Below are 23,209 nucleotides of genomic sequence, written 5' to 3'. Positions count from 1 at the left end.
GCGCTCCCTCCGCTCTGCTCGCTCCTCTCGCTCCTCCGCCGGCCCCCGCCGAGACCCCGCCCCCCGAGGCCCCGCCCCGCGCGGTGGGGGTCCCTGCGCCCCGCCCCCCGCGGCGCCGGTTGCCACGGCGACCGCCCTGCGCCGCGCAGGTGCCGGGACCGCGGCCGAGCTGGACCCCCAGACCCGCGCGCCAGCCCCGGGAAGCCGCTGCCCTGCCTCCCCCGCCCGGGCCTCCGACCCGCCCAGGCCGCCACCACGGTGACCCCGCGCGCCCTCCACGGGCAGCCTGAGGGCCCGCTCCCTGCCGCGGAGCCCCGGCTGAGCGCTGGCCTCCTGCAAGCGGCCGGTGGGAACGGGAAAGAGCCGTGCGCCTCTGGGCGCCGCGTCCCAAGAGGCCGAGTCCCGGATTCTTCAGCCTCCCCCAGCCCAGCCTGAGCCCGCACCAGGCCCAGCCTGTCCACCCTTAGGGTGGAGGAGGGGCGTGTAGCTGCGGCTCTCGCAGAGCTGCGCCCACAGACGAGGAGATGCACGGTCAGGGCGGTCACCAGGATCCCCCTGATGCGGAGGGGTGAAGCCTGACTCGCACCTGAGGCCCTGAGCGGCTCCCAGGCCCACACAGCTGAGGGGGTCTGTGCAGGGGACCCCCGACAGGCACCCGCCCTCAGCCCGGGGCCAGGGACATGTCGGTGCCAATGGGAGCAAAGATAGGAGGCTGCTGTGGCCACCCAGGCGCAGCACAGATGAGGTGCTGAGATCGTGGGGGCAGACCCTCCGGAGGGCTGGTTAGGACAGCAATCCCCATGCCCACTCCCACGCCCCCAGGTAAGGGCCCACCTGCCTCGGGGATGGCTCAGCTCCCCCAGGGAAGCCTCCAGAAGCCCCCTGCCTCGAGGGACAAGGGGCCTGAGTTGAAGGCCACCCCTGCAGCGTGGAGGGAGGGGGCAGCAGGCTGACGGCAGACAGGTCCCACTCGGGGAAGTGTGCACTCCGCGCAGACCCACCCTGGCAGCTCAGGAAGCAGAGGGCCAGGAGCCCCTCCCTGTGTCCTCCTGCCTCGGGACGGGCTCCCCCCCAGCCACCCTGCCCCTCTCCACAGCCTCTCTCCCTCCGCCCTCACTGACGTCACCCAAGGGCATGCTCAGGAAGCCCAGTCTGCAGCCCCAGAGCTGCAAGGCTGCCTCGGTGCTCCACACACCACCCCTGCACCCACTTCTTGCCTCCAGTGAGGCAAAGCCCAGGCCTGAGAACCCCTGGTGTGTGTCTCTGCGCTGACCTCACTGGGGCTCACGCCCCTGCCTCCCGGTGTTTCCATCACCGAGGGCCGCTGCCCTGAGGGCAGCCCCAGAGCGGTTGGGGTTGGGACCTTGGGCGGGCGGGCAGTTCCTAGGGGACAGTCCGTTCTTTGCCTCTTCGGCCTGTGGTGACTGCAGCAATGCTTAGCCTTCCTTGGCTCGCGGACATCATGGGGCCTTTGTGTGTCTGTGTTCTTCTCATGAGGACACGTGTCATGTTGGAAAGGCCCACCCTAGTGACCTCATCTTGACAACATCTGCAAAGGCCTCGTTTCCAAATAAGGTCGCATTTGGACATGCTAGGGCTCAGGACTTGAACATACCTTCCGGGGGGACATAGTTCAACTCACAAACACTTTCCCCAACTTGCCAGTCTGTGCCCCCCTCACTGCCATGCCTCCCCAGCTCCTAGGTCTGGCTGTAAAGCGCCCTCCGCCCTGCCCCAGCTCTGGCCCTGCCAGCACCCAGCCATGTCTCTCAAGACAGCCCCTCACAGCCAGGCCAGGCCTTGTTTCCCCACCCTGCACATCGTCCTGCCAGCTCCCCGGGCCCCCAGCCGGATGGCGAGCCCGACCCCACGCACCTCACGCCAGGCCAGGCTTCCATCCAGCTGCCACCTCCACTCTGGGGTCTGGCTACCTGCCCTAGCCGCAGCCCCTCCCCTCTGGCCGTCACTCGGGTGCAGTCACCAGGCTGGGCTCCATGCCCCTGGCCGGCCTGAACCAAATCCACAGACGGACCGTGGGAGCCTCACGGTGCCTGGATCCCCTCTGGACACAGAGCAACTTCACACTTCTGGCAGCTGCGCCATGAGCTGTGTGCTGGTCCTCAAGCTCTTGGAGGGGGACGGCAGCTAGGCCCACAGGGGCTGGGGTCCCTGGCTCTGACCTTGGCGGCAGGGGAGGCGCGCAGGCCTCACCTCCAGTGCCCAGCAGAAGCATGTGGAAACCTCAAGGAGGCAGGGATCTGCACTGCAGCCCTCAGTTGTCCCACAAGTGATTTTCCAAACACAACAAGCCAGCACACTGGACTCCAGGAGCCAGCAGAAACACACACTGAACCCGACGGAGACGCACCCTGACGCTTCAGAGCCTGGAGGTGCCAGGTGCAGGGCAAGACGGGGCCCTGGAAACAGCAGCACCACCGAGCGGATGGGGGAGAGCGCTAAGCAGACCTGATAGGACTAAAGCAAGGACGAAAGGAGCAGAGTGGACACCCTGGGGGAGCCCCGAGGACGGAGGGCAGTGGGGGAGCCAAGCAGACTGGGGCATGGAGGACAGAGGCGGGGACCATGGAGGTGAGAGGGCAGAGAGGGGTGGTGGGAAGCCTGACCCCGCGTGTCATTGCAAGCCCAGGGCCCCCACCAAGGCACAGCGGCACTCTGAGCAGGGTGGCTGTGAGGCGGTGCAAGGACGGCCTCCGGCCCATTTAGGAGAGTGCTCGCACTCTCACGGGGCACGTGATGGGCTTTCAGGGTGACGGGTCACGGAGCCTGCGCTTTACCTCCAGATGGCCTGGGACACGCATGCCGGCAGAGCTCAGCCATGTGTGGCTTCGGGGGTAAGAGCTGCTGAGCCCAGGCCATGGGCTCAGGTTTGCTCTTTTCGTGTCCTGGGGAGACAGAGCAGACACAGTCGACCCTACAGTGCGTGGAGCTCGAGGGCTCTGAGAAGTAAACGGTAGCAGGTGGACCGTGGTGAAAGCCAGAACTGGAAGCACCACCGAACGAGCGGTGGGTCTCAGGATCTTCCTCCGTATCCCCAGCCTCGACTCAAGCCAGCCTCAAGGCCAGAATGGGGTGGGGACCTGGACGGAGAAAGCTCCGGGAAGCCCTCTAGTTGTGGCTCAGTGGGCAGGGAATAAACAGGCGTCCTGATGCTCACGGGGATTGAGGGAGCCTTGGGCACAGGGTGGGCTGGGGTGGCCCTCCTGTCCACACACCTGCCCCAGCCTGCAGTGGACACGCAGGCTCACAAGTGCCTGCAGCGGGGAGACCTCCTCTCCTGTGGGAGGAGACGTGGTCCCTAGACGATCTTCCTCTCTTGCCTGAGGGGAAGCTGTGCGTGTGTGCAAAGTCTACATGTAGAGCTACAGGACAGTCCCCCACGGGCCACCGGGTAGTGCTCACCCAGGGCGATCCACGTGACACTGTGAAGGCTCCAGGAGGCTGGGTTCATCGCGTTCTGAGACAAAAATATCAGCATTCTCAGTGGGATTTTTAGAAGACCAGGTATTGACGAAGTAATATTTGATTGTGCAAGACACAATCCAAAACTATTCCGCATATGAAGAACCAGGAGAGGGACCCCTGGGGGGCTCAGCGGTTGAGCATCTGCCTTGGGCTCAGGCCGTGACTCCAGGGTCCTGGGATCGAGTCCCACGTCGGGCTCCTGCATGGAGCCTGCTTCTCCCTCTGCCTGTGTCTGCCTCTCTCTGTGTGTTTCTTGTGAATAAATAAATAAAATCTTTAAAAGAAGAAGAACAACAACAACAACCAGGAGAATTCAACCCACAAGGGAAAATAAATCTAGTGCCAACATGACAAACCCTCCACAAAATATTAGCAAGTAGAATCGATCAACATTAAAAAAAAAAAAAAAAAAAAAAACCTACAACCACCTGAAGGGTGTCCCAGGAATGCAAGGCTGGTTCAACCCAGGAAAACAAATCAGTGTCATCCACCATGCTAACAGTCTGAAGAAGAAAGCCGGTGATCGTATCAGTTGATGCAGGGAAAGCATTTGACGGAATCAGCATCCACCCATGAGGAGCACTCTGAGCAAACGAGACACAGAAGGGACTGACTGTCATAACGGGCACCTACAGAAAGAAGCAACAACAACAAAAACCCTACAGTTGACATAAAACTGAAGGACTGAATGCTTCGCCTTAGTCATGTATGAATTAATGAGGACAACGTACGTCCTAGGTAACTTTACAGTAGAGGAATCTGGCAGGTGCCATTCTGACCGAGTAATAAAAATTAGAGGCACCGACAGCGGGGCAGATGGGCCTCGCGGGCTTCCTGGCGTGAGGCGCCGGGAAGGCACAGCATCCCGTGTGTAATATCCGTGCCCACTGGTCGGGGGACACGATGGAGGTGCATTCTACAGATTGGTGGTGAAAGTCAGGAACAGACAGAGGAACATTCCAGATAGAAGAGGACTCAGGAGAGGTGGCAGCCAAATGCACACACAAGCCAGGCCTGGTTAGGGACCCATGAAGGATGTCATAGGGCAGTGGCGAGGTTTGCGTGGCATCTGCCCATTAGACAGGGATGCTGGGGGGCACCCGGGTGGCTCAGCGGTTGAGCGTTTGCCTTCAACTCAGCTCATGACCCTGGGGTCCTGGGATCGAGTCCCACGTCGGGCTCCCGGCATGGAGCCTGCTGTTCCCTCTGCCTGGGTCTCTGCCTCTCTCTCTCTCATGAATAAATAAATAAATCTTAAAAAAAAAAAAAAAAAAAAAGACGGGGATGCTGGGCAGGAGCGGTTTCCAGATTCTGAAGGTGGAACTGAGGTTATATGGGAGAAACGTCCTTTTGCTTCGGGAATACACGGGGGTATAAGGGGAACAGGCGTGTGTCTGCGGCCTGCTCTCTAAAGGCACAGAAGAGGAACGCGTGTACCGCACAAAGGACACGTGTATGTGTTACGTGCATGTGCAGACGGAGAACAGAGGGGTAAAGTGTCAACGAGTGAGGAATCCAGGTGAAGGCATAGGGGAGCTATGGATACCACTTCTGTGGGCTTTTTATTTGAAATTCTTTCCTTTTTTTTTTTAAGATTTTATTCATAGGGCAGCCCGGGTGGCTCAGCGGTTTAGCGCCACCTTCAGCCCAGGGCGTGGTCCTGGGGCCCTGGGATCGAGTCCCACGTTGGTCCCCCTGCATGGGGCCTGCTTCTCCCTCTGCCTGTGTCTCTGCCTCTCTCTCTTTGTGTCTCTCATGAATGAATAAATAAAATCCTTAAAAAAGAAAAGAAAGTGAAATTTCTGTGTATAAAACATGCATATGGGGCACCTGGGTGGCTCAGTTGGTTAAGCGTCTGCCTTCAGCTCAGGTCATGATCTCGGGGTCCTGGGATCGAGCCCCGTGTTGGGCTCCCTGCTCAGGGGGGAGTCTGCTTCTTCCTCTCCCTCTGCTGCTCCCCCAGCTCCTGCTCTCTGTTGTTATCCGTCTCTGTCTCTCAAATAAATAAATAAAATATTTTAAAAAATAAAATAAAACATGCATACATGTGTATGTGATATATGACACCTGTACACACGTGTTTGTATGCAGTGTTTATAATACGGAGGAATAAATCTAACAAAGCAAGTATAATACCTCCAGCCAGAAAACCAGAAAACATTAATAAGTTACACTTAAACAGACGGACCTGTGTTCATAAATTGGAAGAATCAATATTTATAAAGCTGTCCCGTCTCCTCAAACTAATCTATACACTGCGTAACTGCAAGCAAAATGCCAACAGTTCATCCCCAATACATGACAAACTGATGATAAAATGTGTACCGAAGTGCAAAGGGTCAAGAAGAGTCAAGACCTTTGGGAAGGGGGCGCCTGGGGCGCTCAGTCGGTGAAGTGTCCCGACTCTTGAGCTCATGCCTCGATTTCGGGGTCGTGAGTTCAAGTCCCACATTGGGCTCCACGCTGGGCATGGGCCCTGCTTAAAAAATAAATTAAATTTTAAAAAATTTTTTTAAAGCCTTCGTGAAGTAAAACAGGATGACAAAAATTTTTTTTAAAGATTTTATTTATTCATGAGAGACACAGAGAGAGAGAGAGAGGCAGAGACACAGGCGGAAGGAGAAGCAGGATCCATGCAGGGAGCTCGACGCAGGACTCGATCCCAGGATCATGCCCTGAGCTGAAGCCTCAACTGCTGAGCCACCCAGGCGTCCCAAAACAGGGCGACACGCTGATCGACCACGGGTGCAGACCTGTTGTGAGGCTGCAGGAGTTCCAGCGCGTGCGTTCACGGAGGCGGGCAGAGGGCCGCGGGCCGCAGCAGAGCAGCAGACACCTGCCAGGCACAGAGCGCGCCGTCTGTGGCAGGTGCCACCTCCAGCAGTGGGGTCGGCGGTCTTTCCACAGATGGTGCCAGGACAGTGGTCGTCCACGTGGGCACGAAGAGCGCTGTGGGAGCGAACGATGCTCTAAACTAACAATAGGTACGTTTAGGAAGGTGAGAGCAATGTCACGGGACGGGTCAGTAAGGAAGAAAGCCCCGAGAGACTCATCTAGAGAGAAAAATCTTTCTGACTTTGGAGTTGGAAAAAAAGCTTAAATGGGCCACAAACAGCAGTGGCCATAAAAAAGAAAAGAGTGATCCATTGGATTATGTAAGTCTTGGCTTCTTTTTTTTTTTCTTTTTAATTTAATTTAAATCCAATTTGCCAACATATAGTATAACCCAGACTCAGCTTCTGCTCATCAAGAGACATCACTGAGGGACACCCGGGTGGCTCAGCGGTGGAGTGTCCCCCTTCAGCTCAGGGCGTGATCCCGGGGTCCCAGGTTTGAGTTCCGCATCGGGCTCCCTGCATGGAGCCTGCTTCTCCCTCTGCCTGCGTCTCTCATGAATAAATAAATTCAAAAAAGAGAGAGAGAGAGAGAGAGAGCCATCACCGAGTGTGCGAAGGCAAATCACAGACAGGGAGGTGCTTCCTGCAGCTCCAACGACGGGCGGAGGACTCCCATCCAGAACGCACTAAGAACCTCTACATGTTGGTAAGAACCACGACACCCCGAGGGGAAACACGGGGGGAGATGCCAACAGGCACGTCCCAAAGGGGCAGCAACGAGGTGGCCAGACCCTCTCGCCATCGGGAAGGGCACGGCTGCGGGGCCGAGTGTGCGTGGAGGCGCTGAAGCCCCCCCGGCTCTGCCCTGCTGGCGGGGTGCGAGCCGGGGCACCAGCCTAGGAAACGGGCCTCGCCTCCTGCCACTGAGCACAGACACGCTCTGCGGCTGGAGGGTTGCACAGTGCGTGCACACGGGCAACAGATGGCCGGGGAAGCGTCACCTGAAACAGCTGCGACAGCCCCGCAGCCCCCGACACAGGGCAGAGCCAGGATGTCTGTACGATGGATTCCGGGCAGCAGTAAGAGCGGGCGGATGACAGCTTCGTGCAGCCAACCCGCGTGAGGTTCACGAATCCAAGGCCGGGGAAAGAAGCCAGACACGAGCGTACGAAACGAATGACTTCATGAAGCCCCAAAACAAGGCGGAAGTAAGTTATCGCGTTGAGAGGTGTGGGCTTCGGGGTGAGCCATACGGAAGTTTGAAATCTATGATCTGAAACAGCTCATGGGAAAAATAAGAGTGGAAGAAAACTTTCTAAAAGTCACAAAACTGGGCAGGCCGGGTGGCTCAGTGGTTTAGCGCCGCCTTCAGCCCAGGGTGTGATCCTGGAGACCCTGGATCGAGTCCCATGTCAGGTCCCGGCATGGAGCCCGCTTCTCCCTCTGCCTGTGTCTCTGCCTCTCTCTCTCTCTCTCTTTCTCTCTCTCTCTCTCATGAATAAATAAAATCTTTAAAAAATAATTTAAAAAAATTTAAAAAAAATAAAAGTCACAAAACCAGGCAGCCCGGGTAGCCCAGCAGTTTAGGGCCGCCTTCGGCCCTGAGCGTGATCCTGGAGACCTGGGATCGAGTCCTGCGCCGAGATCCCTGCCTCACAGGCTGCCCCTGGCGTGGGAGCAGAACAGGGGGACGGGAGGGACGTGCCCACACAGACGGGAGGGGACCGGCAGGCAGGAAGGGCTGCGTCCGAGCGAGCCGAGGCGGTGTTGGGAACTGGGTGGGCTCTGGCTGAGGGGACACGTGAATGCGAAAGAAATGTCGCAGACGAGGAAACGGAGGAGCCTAGGATGTAGGAGAGGCCGCGGGTCTCCAGGCGCTCTCCGTCAAGCCAAGAAGCAACGAGATGATCGGTTTGGTGAGAACAAAATCCAAGGTCTCTGTTGAGCAAACAGGATGCCATGAGCAAGCGTGTGAGCAGGTGACAGGATGGAGAGGATACGATGAGTAAACCCAGCGAGAGACGCACTGTCCCCAACACAAGTGATGAAGGGATACGACCAGGCGGTCGCCTCAAAGGGGCCCGAAGAGCTTAGCGAGCGCAGGCGATGACGGCAGCACCTGGTGCCCCTTGCACTGCAAACCTGTGGACGCCACACAAAGCTGGGGAGGGTCTCGGGGACGGGAGCGTCCCAGCCGGTGGGAGTGTGGGCTGGAAGCGAGCACAGCCAGGTGGAGGGTCGCCCCCGCGCCCGGTCCCCGGCCGGTCTGTGACGCCAGAGCCGGGGGCGGCAGGGAAGTGAGCCTGAGGGACGTGGACACGCACCCACTGGACGGAAGCAGTGACGAGCTGGACACACAGCTCCAAGGACGGAGCCCTGAAAACGGAACACCAAGCGGAGGGGAGCAGAACGCAACACAAAACCTCGCGCGCATTAGGGTCGTGCCGAGGCACCCGAGGGTGCCACGGCCAATTCTCAGGGGCACAAGGTACTTTGAGCTTTTTCAGGACACGGGTACGCACGGCCTGCCGGGTGGCCCGGAGTCGGGGCGCTGCGCTGCCCTGCCGTCCCCTCCAGCGGTCTCTGCAAAGCGGGCTTTCCGGAGCTGCCCCGACACGGGGTCAAAGGCAGCAGCAGGCTGGTCGGCCAGGCCGTGGCGGCCCAGAGGGCAGCGCAGTCTCGGGCGTGAGAAGGCGCACGGGGCCTCACGGTGTCCGGCAGCCCACGAAAGTACGGTTCTGTGAGAATGACCGCTTTCAGGGGTGCCCGGGGGGCCCGGTGTGCGGAGCGTCCGTCGTCGGCTCAGGGTCCTGGGGTCAGCCCCACGGTCGGGCTCCCTGCTCGGCCCGGGTCTGCTTCCCCCTCCGCCTCTGCCCCTCGCCCTGCTCCTGCTCTCGTGCTCTCTCTCTCTCTCTCTGTCAAATAAATAAAATCTTTAAAAAAAAAAAAAAAAAAAGAACATTTTCAGGCAGCCCAGGTGGCTCAGCGGTTTAGCACCATCTTCAGCCCAGGGCGTGATCCTGGAGACCTGGGATCGAGTCCCACGTCGGGCTCCCTGCATGGAGCCTGCTTCTCCCTCTGCCTGTGTCTCTGCCTTTCTCTGTGTGTCTCTCATGAATAAATAAATAAAATCTTTAAAAAAAAAAAAAAAAAAGAACATTTTGATCTTTAAAAAAAAAAGAACATTTTCAGTAGATGGGTACTTGGGTTTGTTTCTGGTTTTTGTTCTGAACTGCCAAGTTGTTAGGACCCAAATGCATATTCGTAAACAGAACTGTCAGAGGTTTCTTTTGAGCAGGGGGGTCCTGTGAAGAGCCCTGGGGGCAATGCCAGACCCCAGCACGGGACCCGGGGAGACCCTCCTGCTGCTGCTGAGCCCCCATCCGCCCCAGGAGAGCAGCCCCGTGCCCATGTGCTCCCTGCACCCGCTCACATCCCAGGTCTGGGGGCTGCACAGGTGTCTCCACCACGTCCACGTCTGGCCCACGGCAACCCAGACAGGCATGGTCCCCCCGGAGGAGGGATATTGGCACATCATCCACAACACCCCACAGCTGGAAGAAGGACAAACACAGCGCCGTCTGTCCACAGATGGAACGGGACTCAGTCTCAGGGTAAGGGCGGAAGGCCTGACCCCTGCTCCCAGAGGCGAGCCGTGAGGACAGGGCCCTGGGTGACCTCAGCCTGTCACAGAAGGACAGAGCGCATGTGGTGCGCTCACCTGAGGGCCCTCCAGGAGCCTCATCCATGCAGCGGACGGGCCGGGGAGTGAGTGTGGATGGGGCCGGGGTTTCAGCTTGACGGGCTGAGGTTCTGGATATCTGCTGCCCAACGGTGGGGAAGTACGTAACACCACTGACCCATACACCTAAAAATGGTTAAGGTCGGAAATTTAATGTTAGCCTTTTACCACCAAGAAATATAAATGGTTCCCAAAACAGGGGTGGGGGGGACCTTGGTGTTATAAAGAATCTGAGTAAACCAGAAGGAAACACAAGAGAGCCATCAGCTCGCGTGCCCCAGAACCAAGTCAGCCACAGAGCCCAGAACCCGTATCCACCTGGACCCGCCTGGGCCCAGCCCCCACCCCACCTCCCGAGCCCAGCTCGGCTCACCCAGGGGCACGGGGGTTTTCTGGAACAAAGCCATCGGCGGCTCGGCGGGACAGCCCATCGGGCCACGGGCGTGTGCAGCCCCTGCGCCCCGACCCTCCCGAGCGCTGCGCTGCCCCCACGCACACCCCGTTTCCATGCGTGGACCCCTCCTGGCTCCGGGTCCCCCAGCCCGTCCTCGGCTCTGCCCACCACCCTGACACCTCGACCCGCCGCCCAGCCGCCCAGGGTATGACGGTTATCCTCCGGCGCTGGCAGCGTGTAGGCGCTGCGGGAATGCTGGGGCACGGCCAGCGCAGCCGGGAAGAGCTGGGGAGGCGGCCAGACACCCTGCGGGGGACACGGGGGCTGGGGACACATGAGGGGAGCACCCAGGCCAGGTCACCAGCCGCGCCCCCCACCCAGGCTTCCATCCCGAGTGCATCGCGGCCCCAGAATGTGGACGTGACCGGCCTGCGGCCCCGCCAGCCGCGCCCCCAAGCGTGGGTCCAGCCAGGGTGGGCCAACAGCCCCGGAGGCCCCGAGCTGAAGGGAGAGGCAGCCGGCCGGTGGGCGCGGAGGTCAGGGCCAGGACCCGGGAGCTGGGGCGGGGAAAGGTCGCCGTGGGCGCAGGACACAGACGGACTTGTGTGCACGGCTGCCCGCGGGCCCTGTTGGCGCCGTAGTTGGTAAAACACCCGAGAGGCCAGCACGGGTGCGGGCAAGGACAGCAGACGCAGGTCCTGGAGCCCGCGGGCCCGGGCCACCAAGGCCCCCCCCGTGACGCCTGCGTGGCCTCCTCTGAGGTCTCCTCATAGGTCCCCTCGTGACCTGTGTGTCCTTCCCTCGCGGACCCAGGAGGCCTGGTCACAGCGGGGCGCGTGGCCACACTTACCGGCCGGCTGCCGTGCGGGTCCCCCCTCCTCCCAGCCCCGGGGGGAAGGGCCTCCCCAGCCTGGGCTCCAGCCGCCCAGCCCTGCCCTGCGAGGACCCTGCGCCCACCCGGCGGGCTGGTGCCACCTCCCACCTCTCCCATCCAGGTCCCATGGTGACCCGCTTCCTCTTCCCGGCGGGGCCTCCCCAGGGTCCCACTCCCTTCTGTGTCCTCTACGCCAAGTCTCCGCAGGTCACAAGTGTCACGAAGGGATTCTAGGCTGCCTCATCCTCCCTTGTCCATAAGATGGAGTCTTCAGAGAAGCAGGCTTCTGGCGTCGGTGGTGGCCAGTGGAGCGTGGTGTCCTTGCCCCGCTGAGCCACCCTCAGACACCTGCCTGCCCAGAGCAGCCCCCACTGCCCCTCGCTGGCCGGGCCGGCCCGTAGCGTGCACATGAGCTCCGTCAGCCTGCGCCTGCGCCTGGCACCTCGGAGGTGGGGGGCCCGGCCTCCACCTGTGGGCCGGTCGCATCATGTGCATCTCAGGACTGTCACCGACCAGCCTGGGGCTGCAGGGGAGGCAGAGGAGCGTCACAGGGGCCGCCTGTGGGAGATGGACATCGCCGACGGCCCCGCACCCCTGCCCGCCTACGGCCGGGCCGCCGGGCCGCGCTTCCCCAGCCACCAGGTGCGTGCTTACGGCGGCACCCGTAGGAGCCCAGCAGAGCGCACCTGCTCCCGGGCAGCTTCCCCCGGCCTTGGCCACCCGGGGCCGACCCTCCCCGAGTACCTCTCACGGACATCACAGACACACTCGGGGTTTTCAGTGGGGCTGTATTGGACCTACAGACCGGTCTGAGAAGTGACAGCTCCGTAAGACCGAGCTTCCTTGGGCCTGTAAAAGCCAAGCTTCAGGGGCCAGGGGCGGCCTGGCTCGGACACGGTCCTCCAAGGCGGGCAGTTCTGAGTGGACTCGTTTCTGAGACGCGAAGGGTCCCACCCGGTGGTCGTGATGGCTGAGGGCAGGGCAGGCGGAGGGTCGAGGCCCGTGTGCCTGGCCTACAGCTGGAGCCCCGAGGAGGAGCGGGGGGGCCTGTGGCTGGAGGGAGGGACCCCGGGCCAGGAAGCTGGGGCACAGGCCCAGAGGCTCTCCTGAAGGGGGAACCTGCCGGCCACTGCCTGGTCCGGCCCGTGCTTCTGACCAGTCTGCCTGGCGTGACAGCACAGAGGGAGCCCCGGCATGTCCCCCAGGATGGGGGTGGGGACCAGGCTGGCCCAGCCCAGCGCCCCAAGCATGAGCAGCAGGAAAAGCCGAGGATGTTCTGCTGGGGACTCAGGCTCTGGAAGTGTCCCCGGGCCTGAACCGGCTGGCAGCAGCAGGCTGGGGTTCAGCTGCCCCGGGCCAAGGGGAGCCTGGTGGGAGGCAGGATGAGGCCGTCTGCGCCTGCTGGGTGAGGGGTGCCGACAGGCTGAGGCCCCTGCGATGGAGGGGGCCTGTTCCGGCGCGCTGGGGGCACGTCCCCCAGACACAGATGGCTCTTTGTCAGGGCCGAGCCCCGCTCCCCCATCGGACTCACGAACAAAGCCCCCTCTGTCCACAGTGGCCTCCCCCTCACCCCCAGCACCGCCCCCAGGAAAGGAACAGAGCCCCCACCCCAGGCTCCCAGCCAGCGTCCCTGCCCAACACACGCACACACCAGGCCCAACGAGGCGGGGCATGCGGTGGGGGCCCGGATGCAGTGCGTGAGGGGCACCGGCGACCCTGATGCCTGACACCCAGGGGCCCCTTCCCCCAGGCCTGAGCAGACCCAGCCCCGCCCAGACGGCAACCTGGAAGGGGGGCGGGGGGGGGCAGGACAGGGCCTCACCCCTGCAGGGAGGCCTCTACAACCCAGTTGTGCGTACTCTCTTGGTCCTGAATGCCCACGGACACCTCGCTGGGCCTGTCGTCCTGCCCCAGTATCGCCAGCCAGGAGGCTGGGCTGTGCCCGGTGAGGACAGCCACGGGCTCTGTGTCTGCCTCGTTCCCGGGGCCCGGCCCCCCTGGAGGCCTCTCCCTGGAGGAGGGCCACCCGCAGCCCCTCAATGACCAGGCGGCAGGATCCAGATGAGGCCGGGCAGGGCCGCCGCCAACTGGGCCAGCTCCTGCCGACACTGGCTCTGCAGCTGGCGCAGCACCGCCTCCAGGCAGGCCTCCCGGCTGCGCAGTGCCCCAATCACCTCGGCAGCCCGCAGCCCCGGGCCCCCCGAGGCTCTGGCATCACTCTTCACCAGCCGGCAGGGTCCATGGGGCTGGGCCGGGGCCCCACCTTCCTCCCAGGCCCGCCGAAGCGCCGCCAGCTCCTGTCCCACGGCCTCCTGGGTGGCCCGCTGCAGAGCGCTCCACTCGGACCCCGAGCCTCCAACCTGCGTTGGGGACAAGGCGGCTCGTGAGCCAGGGGCAGCCGCCCCCTGGCCAGGACACAGGCTGCAGGCCCAGATCCCACTCCTCCCCGGGGAAGGGGCCAACCCCGGTGCTGGCTGTCCAGCCTGTACATCACCCTCCCCGAGCACCTGAGCCCTGAGCCAGCAGTGGGCCCGGGACACGGCCAGCACCCGAGCACCCAGCGGACTGCAGCACCGCCCAGCGGCAGGCCAGCCAGCTCACCAGGTCCCCCGGGGCCTGTTCAGAGCCGAGGGCCAACCCTCCAGCCACCTACCCCCACCCCCACCCACCGTGCCGGGGTCAGGCTCGGCCTCCCACACCCACTGCCTTCCCAGGGCTCCCAGGAGGGGGACAGCGCCTGCCCAGCACTGGTGCTCCAGGCAAGCCCAGCCCAGGGGCGGGGGAGTGAGAAGAGGCTGTGTCCCCAGTCGTGGCCCTGACCCTGGCCCTCAGCGGGCTCCGCTGCAGGCAGCTTGGGAGAAACGCCTGCAAACATCAAACACGCTCCAGGGGTCACCACCACGGACGGGAGGGGCCGCAGGCTGCTGGGAACACCCCCGCTTCACGGGGTCCTGAAGACTTTAGGGAAAACCCTGCCTGCAAGTTACTTCAAGATGCCTCAGAAAAGGCGAGGCAACTGGGGTGGCTCCCGGGGAGCAGGGCGGGGCTGGGGGGCTGGGAGGGGCTACGTGGGGACAGAGCGCAGTCCCTGCGTCAGCGCCCCCTCACCCTGGCCTCCCAGGCCGCCCGCCGGGGCTCCACGGCTCCCTGCAGCTCCTCGTGCAGGGCCTGCAGCTGCTGAGCCACCATCTCCAACTGGTCAGCCCCCGACTCGGGGATCCTGGGCAGAAACGGGGGCTGTGCAGCCTCCAGGGGGCAGGCCCCCAGGACGGTGTCCTGCAGAGAGAGACCCCACCCTGTAAGAGGCAGGCAGCGAGCCCAGGGCTCCTAACCACAGGCCCAGCCCCTCAGCCCATGGGGCCGGCGCCCACCGCCGTGGGTGGACAGCTACCTGTCACCCCAGCAGGCCAGAGGCCAGGGCAGGCTGGATGCTGAGAAGTTGGGGCTCCCGGGGAGCTGGGCAGCAACGGGGACGGGACAGAGTCCTGGAGAGGGCCCCGGGTCTGAAGCTGGCTTCATGGCCGGGTGTGTATGCGCCCCCCACCCCCGACGCCCCTTCCCGTCTGGGCAGTAGGGAGGTGCCCCCAGGGCTGCTGGCTGCACTCAAGGCTGGGGGGCCCGTCGTACCATCCACTGCCAGAAGACCAGCTCCCGGCGCCGCCACGCCAGGGCAGCCTCCAGGCGCGCGTTCTCACTTTCCAGCCTCCGGAGCAGCTGCAAGGCAAAGCACACAGCGTGGCCAGGTCAGAGCCCCACCTGCCCACCGGGGAGCCCCAGCGCCGATGCCCGTCCCTCTGGCCCGCAAGCCCGTCACCGCCGCCACCGCCGGCCTGGCCATCTCCGGGCAGGCAAGGCAGGGCAGCCCCACCTCCAGACGCGACCGGGCCAACACGCCCACGGTCCCCACGGAGTCAGGAGCGGACATCAAGTCCAAGCACCTTGGACTCAGGACCTCTGCCCCACAACCCTCACTGGGGGCCGCAGTACGAGACGGCGGGCAGGTGAGGGAGCCCAGAACGGGGAGCCTGCCGGGCTCTCGGGGGAGGGAACCCCTCCTGGGCAACCTGGGAACCCCAGCGGCAGGGAGGCCGGGTCGCACACCCCGAACCTGCGCCCCCCACACAAACAGGTGGACCCACAGACGGCCATGGGCCCCAGGGCTGCTGCCGCTCGCAGAGTGCCTGCCCCGGCCTCGGCCTCCAGGAGCTTGGCGGGGGCCAGGAGTCCCACACTGGGGGGCCCACTGGTCACTGGGGAGGCGCAGTCAGGCCTCCTCGAGCCCCGTCCGGGCCCCAGCACGCCCCGCCACCCCCACCAGGAAGCCACAGGCCTGCACCTGCTGTGGCTCCTCTGAACACAGCACACCCGCCGGGCGGCGCCCACGGCTCCTTCTAGAAGGCAGACCTGCCGGGCTTCCTGGGAACCCAGCGGCGCGCTGTGCGGCCAGGACGAGGGGCCAGAGCACAGCAGCCAGCGAAGAGCTCTGCCACGCCGCCGGCGGGAAGGTTCGGGGCACACGCCCTACACACCGGCCCGGGGTGGGGCCCGGGTCTCCCCACCCGGAGGGGCCCCTGCTCTGCCCCCGCTCCGCAGCAGACGGCCAGCAGGCAACCAGGAGTCCACTTCCTACAGCCGGAACCTGGGGCTCCAGGGGCCAGATGGGGACAGCCTCGCCCCCTGCCCCTCCAGCGGGGGGGCCTAGCGGAGCACAGCCCCGGAGGCTGAGAGGAGCGCCCTGCAGACCACGTGCGCGCAGGCGAGCTCAGTTCTGTGGTTTCCGAGAACAGTCCGCGGGGGCTCCCCACCTCCCAGGCTAGGGAAAGGGGGGCAGGCACAACAGGAAGGCGCAATGAGTCCCCGCTGCCCCCCACCTCCGGCCCGGTGCTGGAGTCCCCCCCTCCCCCCGCTGCAGCCCGCTGCTGTGGCCAGGCACAGGGACGCGAGAGGCCTGCAGGCCCAGCCCGGAGCCAAGCACGCGTGCTGCCCAGCTGCTCCGCGGCACGCCTGGCCACCCACAGCAACCACAGATCTCTCCAGAAGCTTCTGGGACCCATCCCAGGAGTGCAGGTCCTTTGGGTACACTGGCCCAGGTTTCTGCCACTCGCCCTCCAGAGACGCTGGGAAGGAAACCGATCGTGACCCCCATCCACCCCACGCCACCTGCGGTCCTGCAGCTGCAACACGCCCCAGCGTCAGACAGGAGGGGGGGCATGCAGGCCGGGGCCCCCAGGGGCAGGAGGCCCGGCCTCGCTGAGTCACCCGTAAAAGGGCACCTCGGGTCGCCGAGATACTACTGCCTCCGCACGGCCAGGGACAAGTGCAGCCCTGCCTGAACGGGGCCAGCCAGGTATTGGCCAGGGATGCGGGCCTGGCAGGCACCCCCAGGTGGCCACCCCAACCCCACTAACGGGATACAGGACCTTCTGGGAGCACGTGACTCCAAGGCTGGGATCTGCTGGGCCTGGAAAGAGCGGCCGCACCAGCCCTGAGCCTCAGCCCTCCTGCCTGGCCAAGTGCCCCCCAGGCTGCATGGTGCCAGCCTCACACTCTGGACGAGCCAGAGTCCAGCCCTCAAGTGACAGCCAGCCCTGGGCCTGGCCCAGGACACCCTGGCCGTGCCAGCCCAAGGGAAGGAAACAATCATGACAGATCGGGGGCCACCGAAACGAAAGTCAGCAAAGTCGGGCCATGCTAGACCAGCCCTCTGCCCACCACCTCCATCGCCAGATGACCCCTGCTCGGGCTCCAGGCACCCCCATCGTGACCTTGACCCTCAAGCAGTCTTCCTTAATTCCAAAGGGCCCCCTCCCCCAGCTGCCAGTCCAGCCTAGACACCTGTGCCCCTGGGGCCCTAACCATGCCCAGCCACAGGCACACACAACAGCCGGTCTGCATCCTGGTCTAGGGTGCCAGGGGAGGCCCTCTGGACGTGCCTGTCCCCCACATCAGCAAGATGGTGAGTTGGGCAATCACTCAGAGATCAAAGCGGGTCGGCTGGGTCCTCCTTCGCAGCCCCCCGCCCACCTCAACCCCACTACCTCTGGTCTCTGCAGTCCTACGGCACCGACACACACCTGGCTCAGACAGGAGGGGGACCCACACCAGCCCTCACCTGCCGGCCTCCCTCCGGGTCCCTGAGCATCTCGGTCTCAGCAACAGACAGGTGGCCGAGGCTTCGGTCACTGTGGCAGCCACGGGTATACGAGTGGATCTGAAACAGGCAGTGCCAACCCCAGGCTGAGCAGGAGGAAGCAAGGAAACGGGCCTCGCCTTGCCAAGGTGGTCCAGGGCAGGCCAGGGTCAGGCTCAGAGAGCAGTCAGCACTGCGGGGGTGCTGGCCCAGGGCCCTCCCAGAGACCCCTGCAGTGGGAGGGGCGCTGGACAGTCCCCCTGTAGCCTCCCTGTCCCACCCAGTTCCCAGGGGCATGGTGGGAATCGAATGGGGCACCCCTGCTTCTCCCTAAGTTCACTGAGTGCCAGGTCTACGTGGGGGGAGAAACAGCCTCTGGACAGGCTACATGGTCCGGTGGAGCCAACAGCAGGGACACAGAGTGACCATTTGGGTCTGGGAGGCAGGGAAGCTTCTCGGCAAGGTGAGGCCTGAAGGCATCACGGAGGTTAATGAGTGGCCATGGCCCACGCAGGAGGAGCAACTGGAGCCCAGGCCAAGCAAGAGACAGGTTCTAAGAAGGGCTGAGGGAGCAAAAGGCTCTCTGCAGGGGTGCAGGGTGCAGGGGCACAGGAGTGCAGGGATATAGGGGTTTAAGGGTGCAGGGGTGCAGGGTGCATGCATACAAAGATGCAGGGATACAGGGGTGTGGGGTGCAAGGGTACAGAGGTGCAGGGATACAGGGGTGCAGGGATGCTGGGTGGCGGGGCCCACAGTGGTGGGAGTGGGAGTCTGAGCATCCCTGCCCAGTGTCCTCTGAGCCTAGCTGCAGTGGGCCTGTAAGGGTGACCTGTGCCCCCATCACGGAGCCTTACCAGCCTCTAGGAACCCTACAGAAGCTGCCCACTGCCCACGAGCACCCAGGATGTGGTAGGAGGGGGTACCTTCCTCCCGGAAAAACACCAAGGCAGCTGCGGCTCCCCCAGGGCCCAGAGATCATTCTGCTCAGAGACGGAGCCTGAGGCCCCTGACGACTTCCAGGAACAGGCTCCCCAACCCATGGCTCCCTGTCCCAGCGATGCCCAGGTCCACCTGCCCTGGACTCCCCTGGACCACCTGGAGCCCGGGGCTCAGGATCCGGGCCACTGCAGGGCACACCCGGGCTCCTGGGTGGACAGGCCTCGGGCAGAGAGAGGCCGCGGGCCCCGGGGACAACCCTCAAGCCCCAATACCTTGCCCAGGAGGGCACACTGCTCCTGCTGACTGGTCATCAGGTTTCGCCACTGCAGCCGCAGCTTTCCCATCAACCACTGCAAGTGGCGTATGTCCACAGGGCCATCTGCACCCCCGCAGGCCGCGGGCGGGCCAGGACTGGCCGGGGCTTCGCCCTGGAGAGGGAACGGGGGTCACGCCCTGCTCCCCCACCCCCTGCGGAGACCCCGAGGGAGAGAGAGAAAAGACGCCCCCCCACCCCGAGTGAAAGCCGTGGGCCCCCGGGGCTGCCCGGAAGGGGGGAGGGCAGGAGGCCGGCGCAGGGGTGGCCCCGCCGACGCCCAGGGCGGCCCCGAGGGCTGGCCCAGGCCGCCCGATGCCCGCTCACCCCACACGCACCTGGCACAGGGCTACCTCGTCGCCCAGCCGCACGCGTGTCCGGCCCAGCAGCCGCTCGAGCAGGGGCCCGCGGGCCAGGAGCCAGGCGAGGGCCAGCAGGAGCTCGCGGCTGCCCCGGGCGCCGTCCTCGGGGAGCTGTGCCAGCGCCCGCCGGGGGTAGCCCTGGGAGCGCAGCGCCCTCTTCACCAGGCGGACTTGGGCCTCTGGGAAGGGGCCCGGCTGCTCAGGGGGCGCCCAGTGGGCACCGCCCCGCCCGGGCCTCCGGGGCCCCGCACGGCCACCAAGCGGAGGCCCGGGTCGCAGGGGTCAGCAGGGCACTGGGGGCGGGGCAGAGGGGCGCCGGGGCTCGGGGGCGGGGCTCACGAGGGGGCGGGGCCTCGCCGAGCGGGGCCGTGGCCGGGTGGGCGGGGCCAGAGCCGCGGGGCGGGGCTTACCGGGGGGCGGGGCCACAGGAGCCGGAGGCCCCCGCGGCGAGTGGGCAGGGCCAGGGCTGCGGGGCGCGGCTTCCTGCGGGGGCGGGGCTCGCGGTGGGCGGGGCTCGCGGTGGGCGGGGCTTACCCAGGGCCGGGGGCGCCGGCGGGGCCCGGGGCGCAGGGGCGCAGTCGCCCGGCAGCGGCGAGAGCGCGAGGAAGAGCATCCGCCAGAGCGGCGGGGCCTGAGCGATCAGAGGGCGGCGGTCAGCGTGGCCGCCGCCGCCCCGCCTCCCCCAGCCCCGCCGCGGGCCTCACCGCCTCCGGACGGTCGAACTTGGCGCGGCGGAAGGTCTCGGGGCTGGGCCCGGCGGGCAGCGTCCGGCTGAGCGCGGCGATGGCGTCCGGCAGGGCCCCGGCCGCGCCCGCCCGCTCCTGCTCCGCCCGGCGCCGCCGCCCCATGTCGCCCTCGCGGTCCCGGCGTCCGAGGCGGGCGGTGCGGCGCGGCCCGGACACGCCCCCAGCGCCCGCGGCCCCCGGCGGACGCGCTTCCTGCGCCGCAGCGGCCAATGCGCGTCGGCGGCTCCGCGGGGCCCGCCCCCTGCAGCCCGGAGGCGGCCACGGCCCCGCCCGCCCCAAGCGGCGCCCGCAGGGCCAGCGCCCGGGAGCGCAGCGCGGCGGGGCCGGGCCCCGAGGCCCCCGAGGCCCCCGCGCACCCCGGCCGCCCTGCTCGCCCGCCCCGCCCCGCCCCGCCCCTGCCCCTGCCCGGGTCCGGCCGTGCGCACCGACGCCGCGGGGCGGGGCGGGGCGGGGGGCAGCCGCGTCTCCGGTGTCTCGGACGGCGCCCGGGCCTGGGGAGCCGGCGGGCTGCCTGCGGTACGCGTGGGCACGGGCGTGACCCCCCGCGCCCCTCCCCGCGCCCGCCCCGCCCGCGCCCCCCTCCGGCTGGCCGCCCTGCCCACGGGCGGGGGTGCAGCGCCCTGCGGCCGTCGGGACAACGAGCACACCCTGGCCCCGCCGCGCGGCTCCGCGGCTCCTCTCTGCGGCTTCCCGTGGGAGGCTCTTCCCCCCCACCCGTGTCCTGCGCTGCTGGGCCGCCCTCCGGCCACAGGCGTGGAGGCTCAGCCCTCATCCTGCATCCGCCCCACCTGGCTGTGAGCCCCTGAACCCGCAGGAGGCGGGAGCCACCGCTGAATCTCCAAGTCCCCCGCCCCGGCCCCTGCCCCGCTGTCCCCTGAGAAACCCTGCCTCGCCTTAGCACCGTCTGTTCCCTCCTACCCCGTCCCCCCAGACGTGCTCTGGCTCCACCGCCTAGGCTCTGTGAGCCACCCTACAGCTGGCCCTTGAAACCTCCCGACACTGTCCAGCTCAGGCCTCCACGGCCACGGGCAAAACCCTAGGGTAGGGCCAAGGCCCAGGAGGGGTGGCCCTCTGCCAGGGCCCGAGTCCGACTGGCTGGGAGGGGGCGGGGAATGGGGAGGCTCCAGTGTGGCCCAGCCTGCAGGTGCCCCCAGAACTGACAGGGGAGTTTCCAGAAATCCCCCAACTACGCACTGCCCAGCCAGTCCTCAAATTCCCCATCTGGTGGCCGGCGGCCGCTTGGGCCTCGGAGTGGAGAGCTGTGGGGGACAGCGGTGGTAGTGTCCAGGCGATACCCCCACGGGTACGTGGCCCGCCTGGCACACGGGGCGGGTGGGTAATGGGGACAGGGTGCGGCAGGAAGCGGGGAGAGCACGCAGGGACTCCCCAGCCCAACTCCCCCAGAGCTTCTCAAAAACCGGAACTGTGTGAGCACAGCAGATGCACCCTGTGGCCACCGCCCACCGGCTGGAGGCCTCATGTTGCCACTGAAGTGTGGGCGCTCCCTCGGCCCCATCCCAGAAGCTCTGCGGGTCCGGGCGCTGGACAGCCGAGCCGCCGTGGGGCCTTCCAGGCACACAGCCGCCTGCCCCGTGGAGGAAGCTTCGGCCTGCGGCGGTCCCCAGCACAGCAGCCACCAGGGCAGGGGGCAGCAAGGCTGGCCGCAGCAGGAAGAGCTAGTGTCCCTGGCAGGGCCTGGGGTCACAGGGGCCAGCTGCAGCCTCCCCCCCACACACACCTCCTCAGCACACACAGGCAGGGCTTCTGAGCGTTCAGCTTTATTGAGGGCACGAGAGTCTACAGGGTAGCCCCGGGTGCCAGGGGATGAGGCCTGCCATCAGCCTGGAAGGGTGTGGCCCGGTGGGCAGCCAGGGATGGCCTTTCCATGACCTGTGCAGAGAGACACGGAGACAGGTGAGAGCGGGCCCAGCGAGCCTCGGAGCTCGCTTAGGAGCGGGGGCCGCATCCGCCAGGCTGGGGGACGTGGGGGTGTACCTGGGTTTACTTGAAAGTGTGACTCTCGGCTCCACCCCGCCCAAAGCCTGCAGAAAAAAAGAGTAGGCAGGTTAGGGGGAGCCAGGGGCTGGGGGGGCAGGTCAGGGGCCCCGAGAAGCGTACCTTTAGGCCCGAACATGGCGGAGTAGCAGGGGTGGTTGCAGTAGGGCTTGCCTTCATGCTGCAAAGAGAAGGGCCATGAGGGGCTGTGGGCCCTCGCCCAGCCCTGAGCCCCTGCCGCCCTGCACGCCCACCTGCGCGCCCCACCTACCTCGGCGTGGCCCCCTGACGTCAGCGTCTTTCCACATTTCTCACACTTCAGGCAAGGCCGATGCCAGTCCTTCCCCAGAGAGGTCACCCGCTCAGCTGCAGAGGCACAGACACCCCCCAGGGTGAGGCCCTGCTACGGGGTCACAGGGCACACCAGCCTCCTCCACCTGCCCTGCTCCCACCCACGGCCGCCCAGGGTCCCAGCTCGCCCTTGTGCCCAGGAGTAGGGAGGGGCACCTCCAGTCCCCAGGGCAAGCTAAGAGGGGGCGCTGGGGGGCCAGGGCTGGGGGCCTGGCTGAGCTGCAGGCCCGAGGGGTGGGGCCTGCGGGGCGCCCTTCTCTGGGGCGGAGGCGGGGAAGACACTTCCCACTTCCTCCCTCCGGGGTGGACCCCGGGGCGCGGGGCGGGGAGGCGGCACCCGGGATCGCGCCCCGAGCGCCGGTTTCCGCGTCTGCTTCTACTTAGCGATGGGAGGGGCGGCTCGAGCGCGGTCCCCACCCAGGGCGCGCCGCGGGGGGACGGCAGGGAACGGGGTGACCAGGGCCAGGGAGGAGCAGCAGGACAGAGGGGGGACACAGCGGGGCGGGGGCAGGGGGGCTCCGACGCCGGGTCCCCCCGCACAGCCCGGCGGCCGGCGGCTCGCTGCCCCAGGGTCCCGGGCGCGCCCGCCCTCCAGGGAGACCCGCCCGCTCGGCCCTGGAGGGGCCCGGGCTGGGAGGGGGCGGGGGGCGCTCACCGAAGTACACCTCCTTGTCGCACTTGGGGCACTTAGGCATAGCGGCTCGGGTCCGGCGCGCACGTCAGGGCAGGAGCGGACGGGAGAGCGGGACTGGGTGGGTGCGGCCGGGTGCGCGCCTTTCAGCGACCCCAAGGCCCCGCCCCTTCGAGACCCGCCCCCTCGCGCCCCGCCCCCGAGTCGAGGACCTGGACCCGAGGGCCTGGTTCCAGGCCAAGCAGCTAGGAAAGGTCATCGGTCCACCCCCGCCTCCGGGCAGCACCCGGGCCAGCCGACGGGGGGCGGGGGGGGCGCCCGGGGGCGCGCGGGGGTCCTTGGGGATGCACCGAGGGGGCGGCTCCTCCGGGGGCTGCAGGGGTCTAGGGAGAGGGCTCCCCAGGTCGGGAAG

At 65.7% G+C, this 23,209-nt stretch overlaps 2 protein-coding genes across 2 annotated transcripts; both read right to left on the bottom strand.

Annotated features, from left to right (window-relative positions):
* Positions 1 to 12,101: 12,101 nt before the first annotated feature.
* Positions 12,102 to 19,955, bottom strand: TEDC1 (tubulin epsilon and delta complex 1). The gene is made up of 8 exons (XM_072840219.1): positions 19,779 to 19,955; positions 19,609 to 19,705; positions 19,051 to 19,253; positions 18,672 to 18,827; positions 17,443 to 17,541; positions 14,958 to 15,044; positions 14,439 to 14,606; positions 12,102 to 13,690 (listed from the first exon to the last, which is right to left on the bottom strand). The coding sequence occupies exons 1-8, from the start codon at positions 19,920 to 19,922 to the stop codon at positions 13,367 to 13,369; spliced, it is 1,278 nt and encodes a 425-aa protein (XP_072696320.1). The 5' UTR covers positions 19,923 to 19,955; the 3' UTR covers positions 12,102 to 13,366.
* Positions 19,956 to 21,582: 1,627 nt separating this feature from the next.
* On the bottom strand, positions 21,583 to 22,993 carry CRIP1 (cysteine rich protein 1). The gene is made up of 5 exons (XM_072840217.1): positions 22,822 to 22,993; positions 22,087 to 22,181; positions 21,939 to 21,996; positions 21,816 to 21,862; positions 21,583 to 21,710 (listed from the first exon to the last, which is right to left on the bottom strand). Exons 1-4 carry the CDS (start codon positions 22,859 to 22,861, stop codon positions 21,822 to 21,824), a joined length of 234 nt encoding a protein of 77 aa, XP_072696318.1. The 5' UTR covers positions 22,862 to 22,993; the 3' UTR covers positions 21,583 to 21,710; positions 21,816 to 21,821.
* Positions 22,994 to 23,209: the final 216 nt, after the last annotated feature.

The sequence above is a fragment of the Canis lupus genome, chromosome 9 (genome assembly GCF_048164855.1).
Source record: "Canis lupus baileyi chromosome 9, mCanLup2.hap1, whole genome shotgun sequence".
In the NCBI taxonomy this organism is placed as follows: Eukaryota; Metazoa; Chordata; class Mammalia; order Carnivora; family Canidae; genus Canis; species Canis lupus.
This window is presented reverse-complemented; position numbering and strand designations above follow the sequence as displayed.

What these genes read in the sequence shown, in the direction of transcription:
- TEDC1 (XM_072840219.1), bottom strand. Translation starts at nt 19,922, where the DNA reads ATGGGGCGGCGGCGCCGGGCGGAGCAGGAGCGGGCGGGCGCGGCCGGG. An exon ending in AGTTCGACCGTCCGGAGGCG is followed by an intron (nt 19,706 to 19,778) that starts GTGAGGCCCGCG and finishes CTGATCGCTCAG; the next exon opens with GCCCCGCCGCTCTGGCGGAT. An exon ending in GCCGGCGCCCCCGGCCCTGG is followed by an intron (nt 19,254 to 19,608) that starts GTAAGCCCCGCC and finishes GCCCCTTCCCAG; the next exon opens with AGGCCCAAGTCCGCCTGGTG.
- CRIP1 (XM_072840217.1), bottom strand. Translation starts at nt 22,861, where the DNA reads ATGCCTAAGTGCCCCAAGTGCGACAAGGAGGTGTACTTCG. An exon ending in CGACAAGGAGGTGTACTTCG is followed by an intron (nt 22,182 to 22,821) that starts GTGAGCGCCCCC and finishes GTGCCTCTGCAG; the next exon opens with CTGAGCGGGTGACCTCTCTG. An exon ending in CGCCATGTTCGGGCCTAAAG is followed by an intron (nt 21,863 to 21,938) that starts GTACGCTTCTCG and finishes TTTTTTCTGCAG; the next exon opens with GCTTTGGGCGGGGTGGAGCC.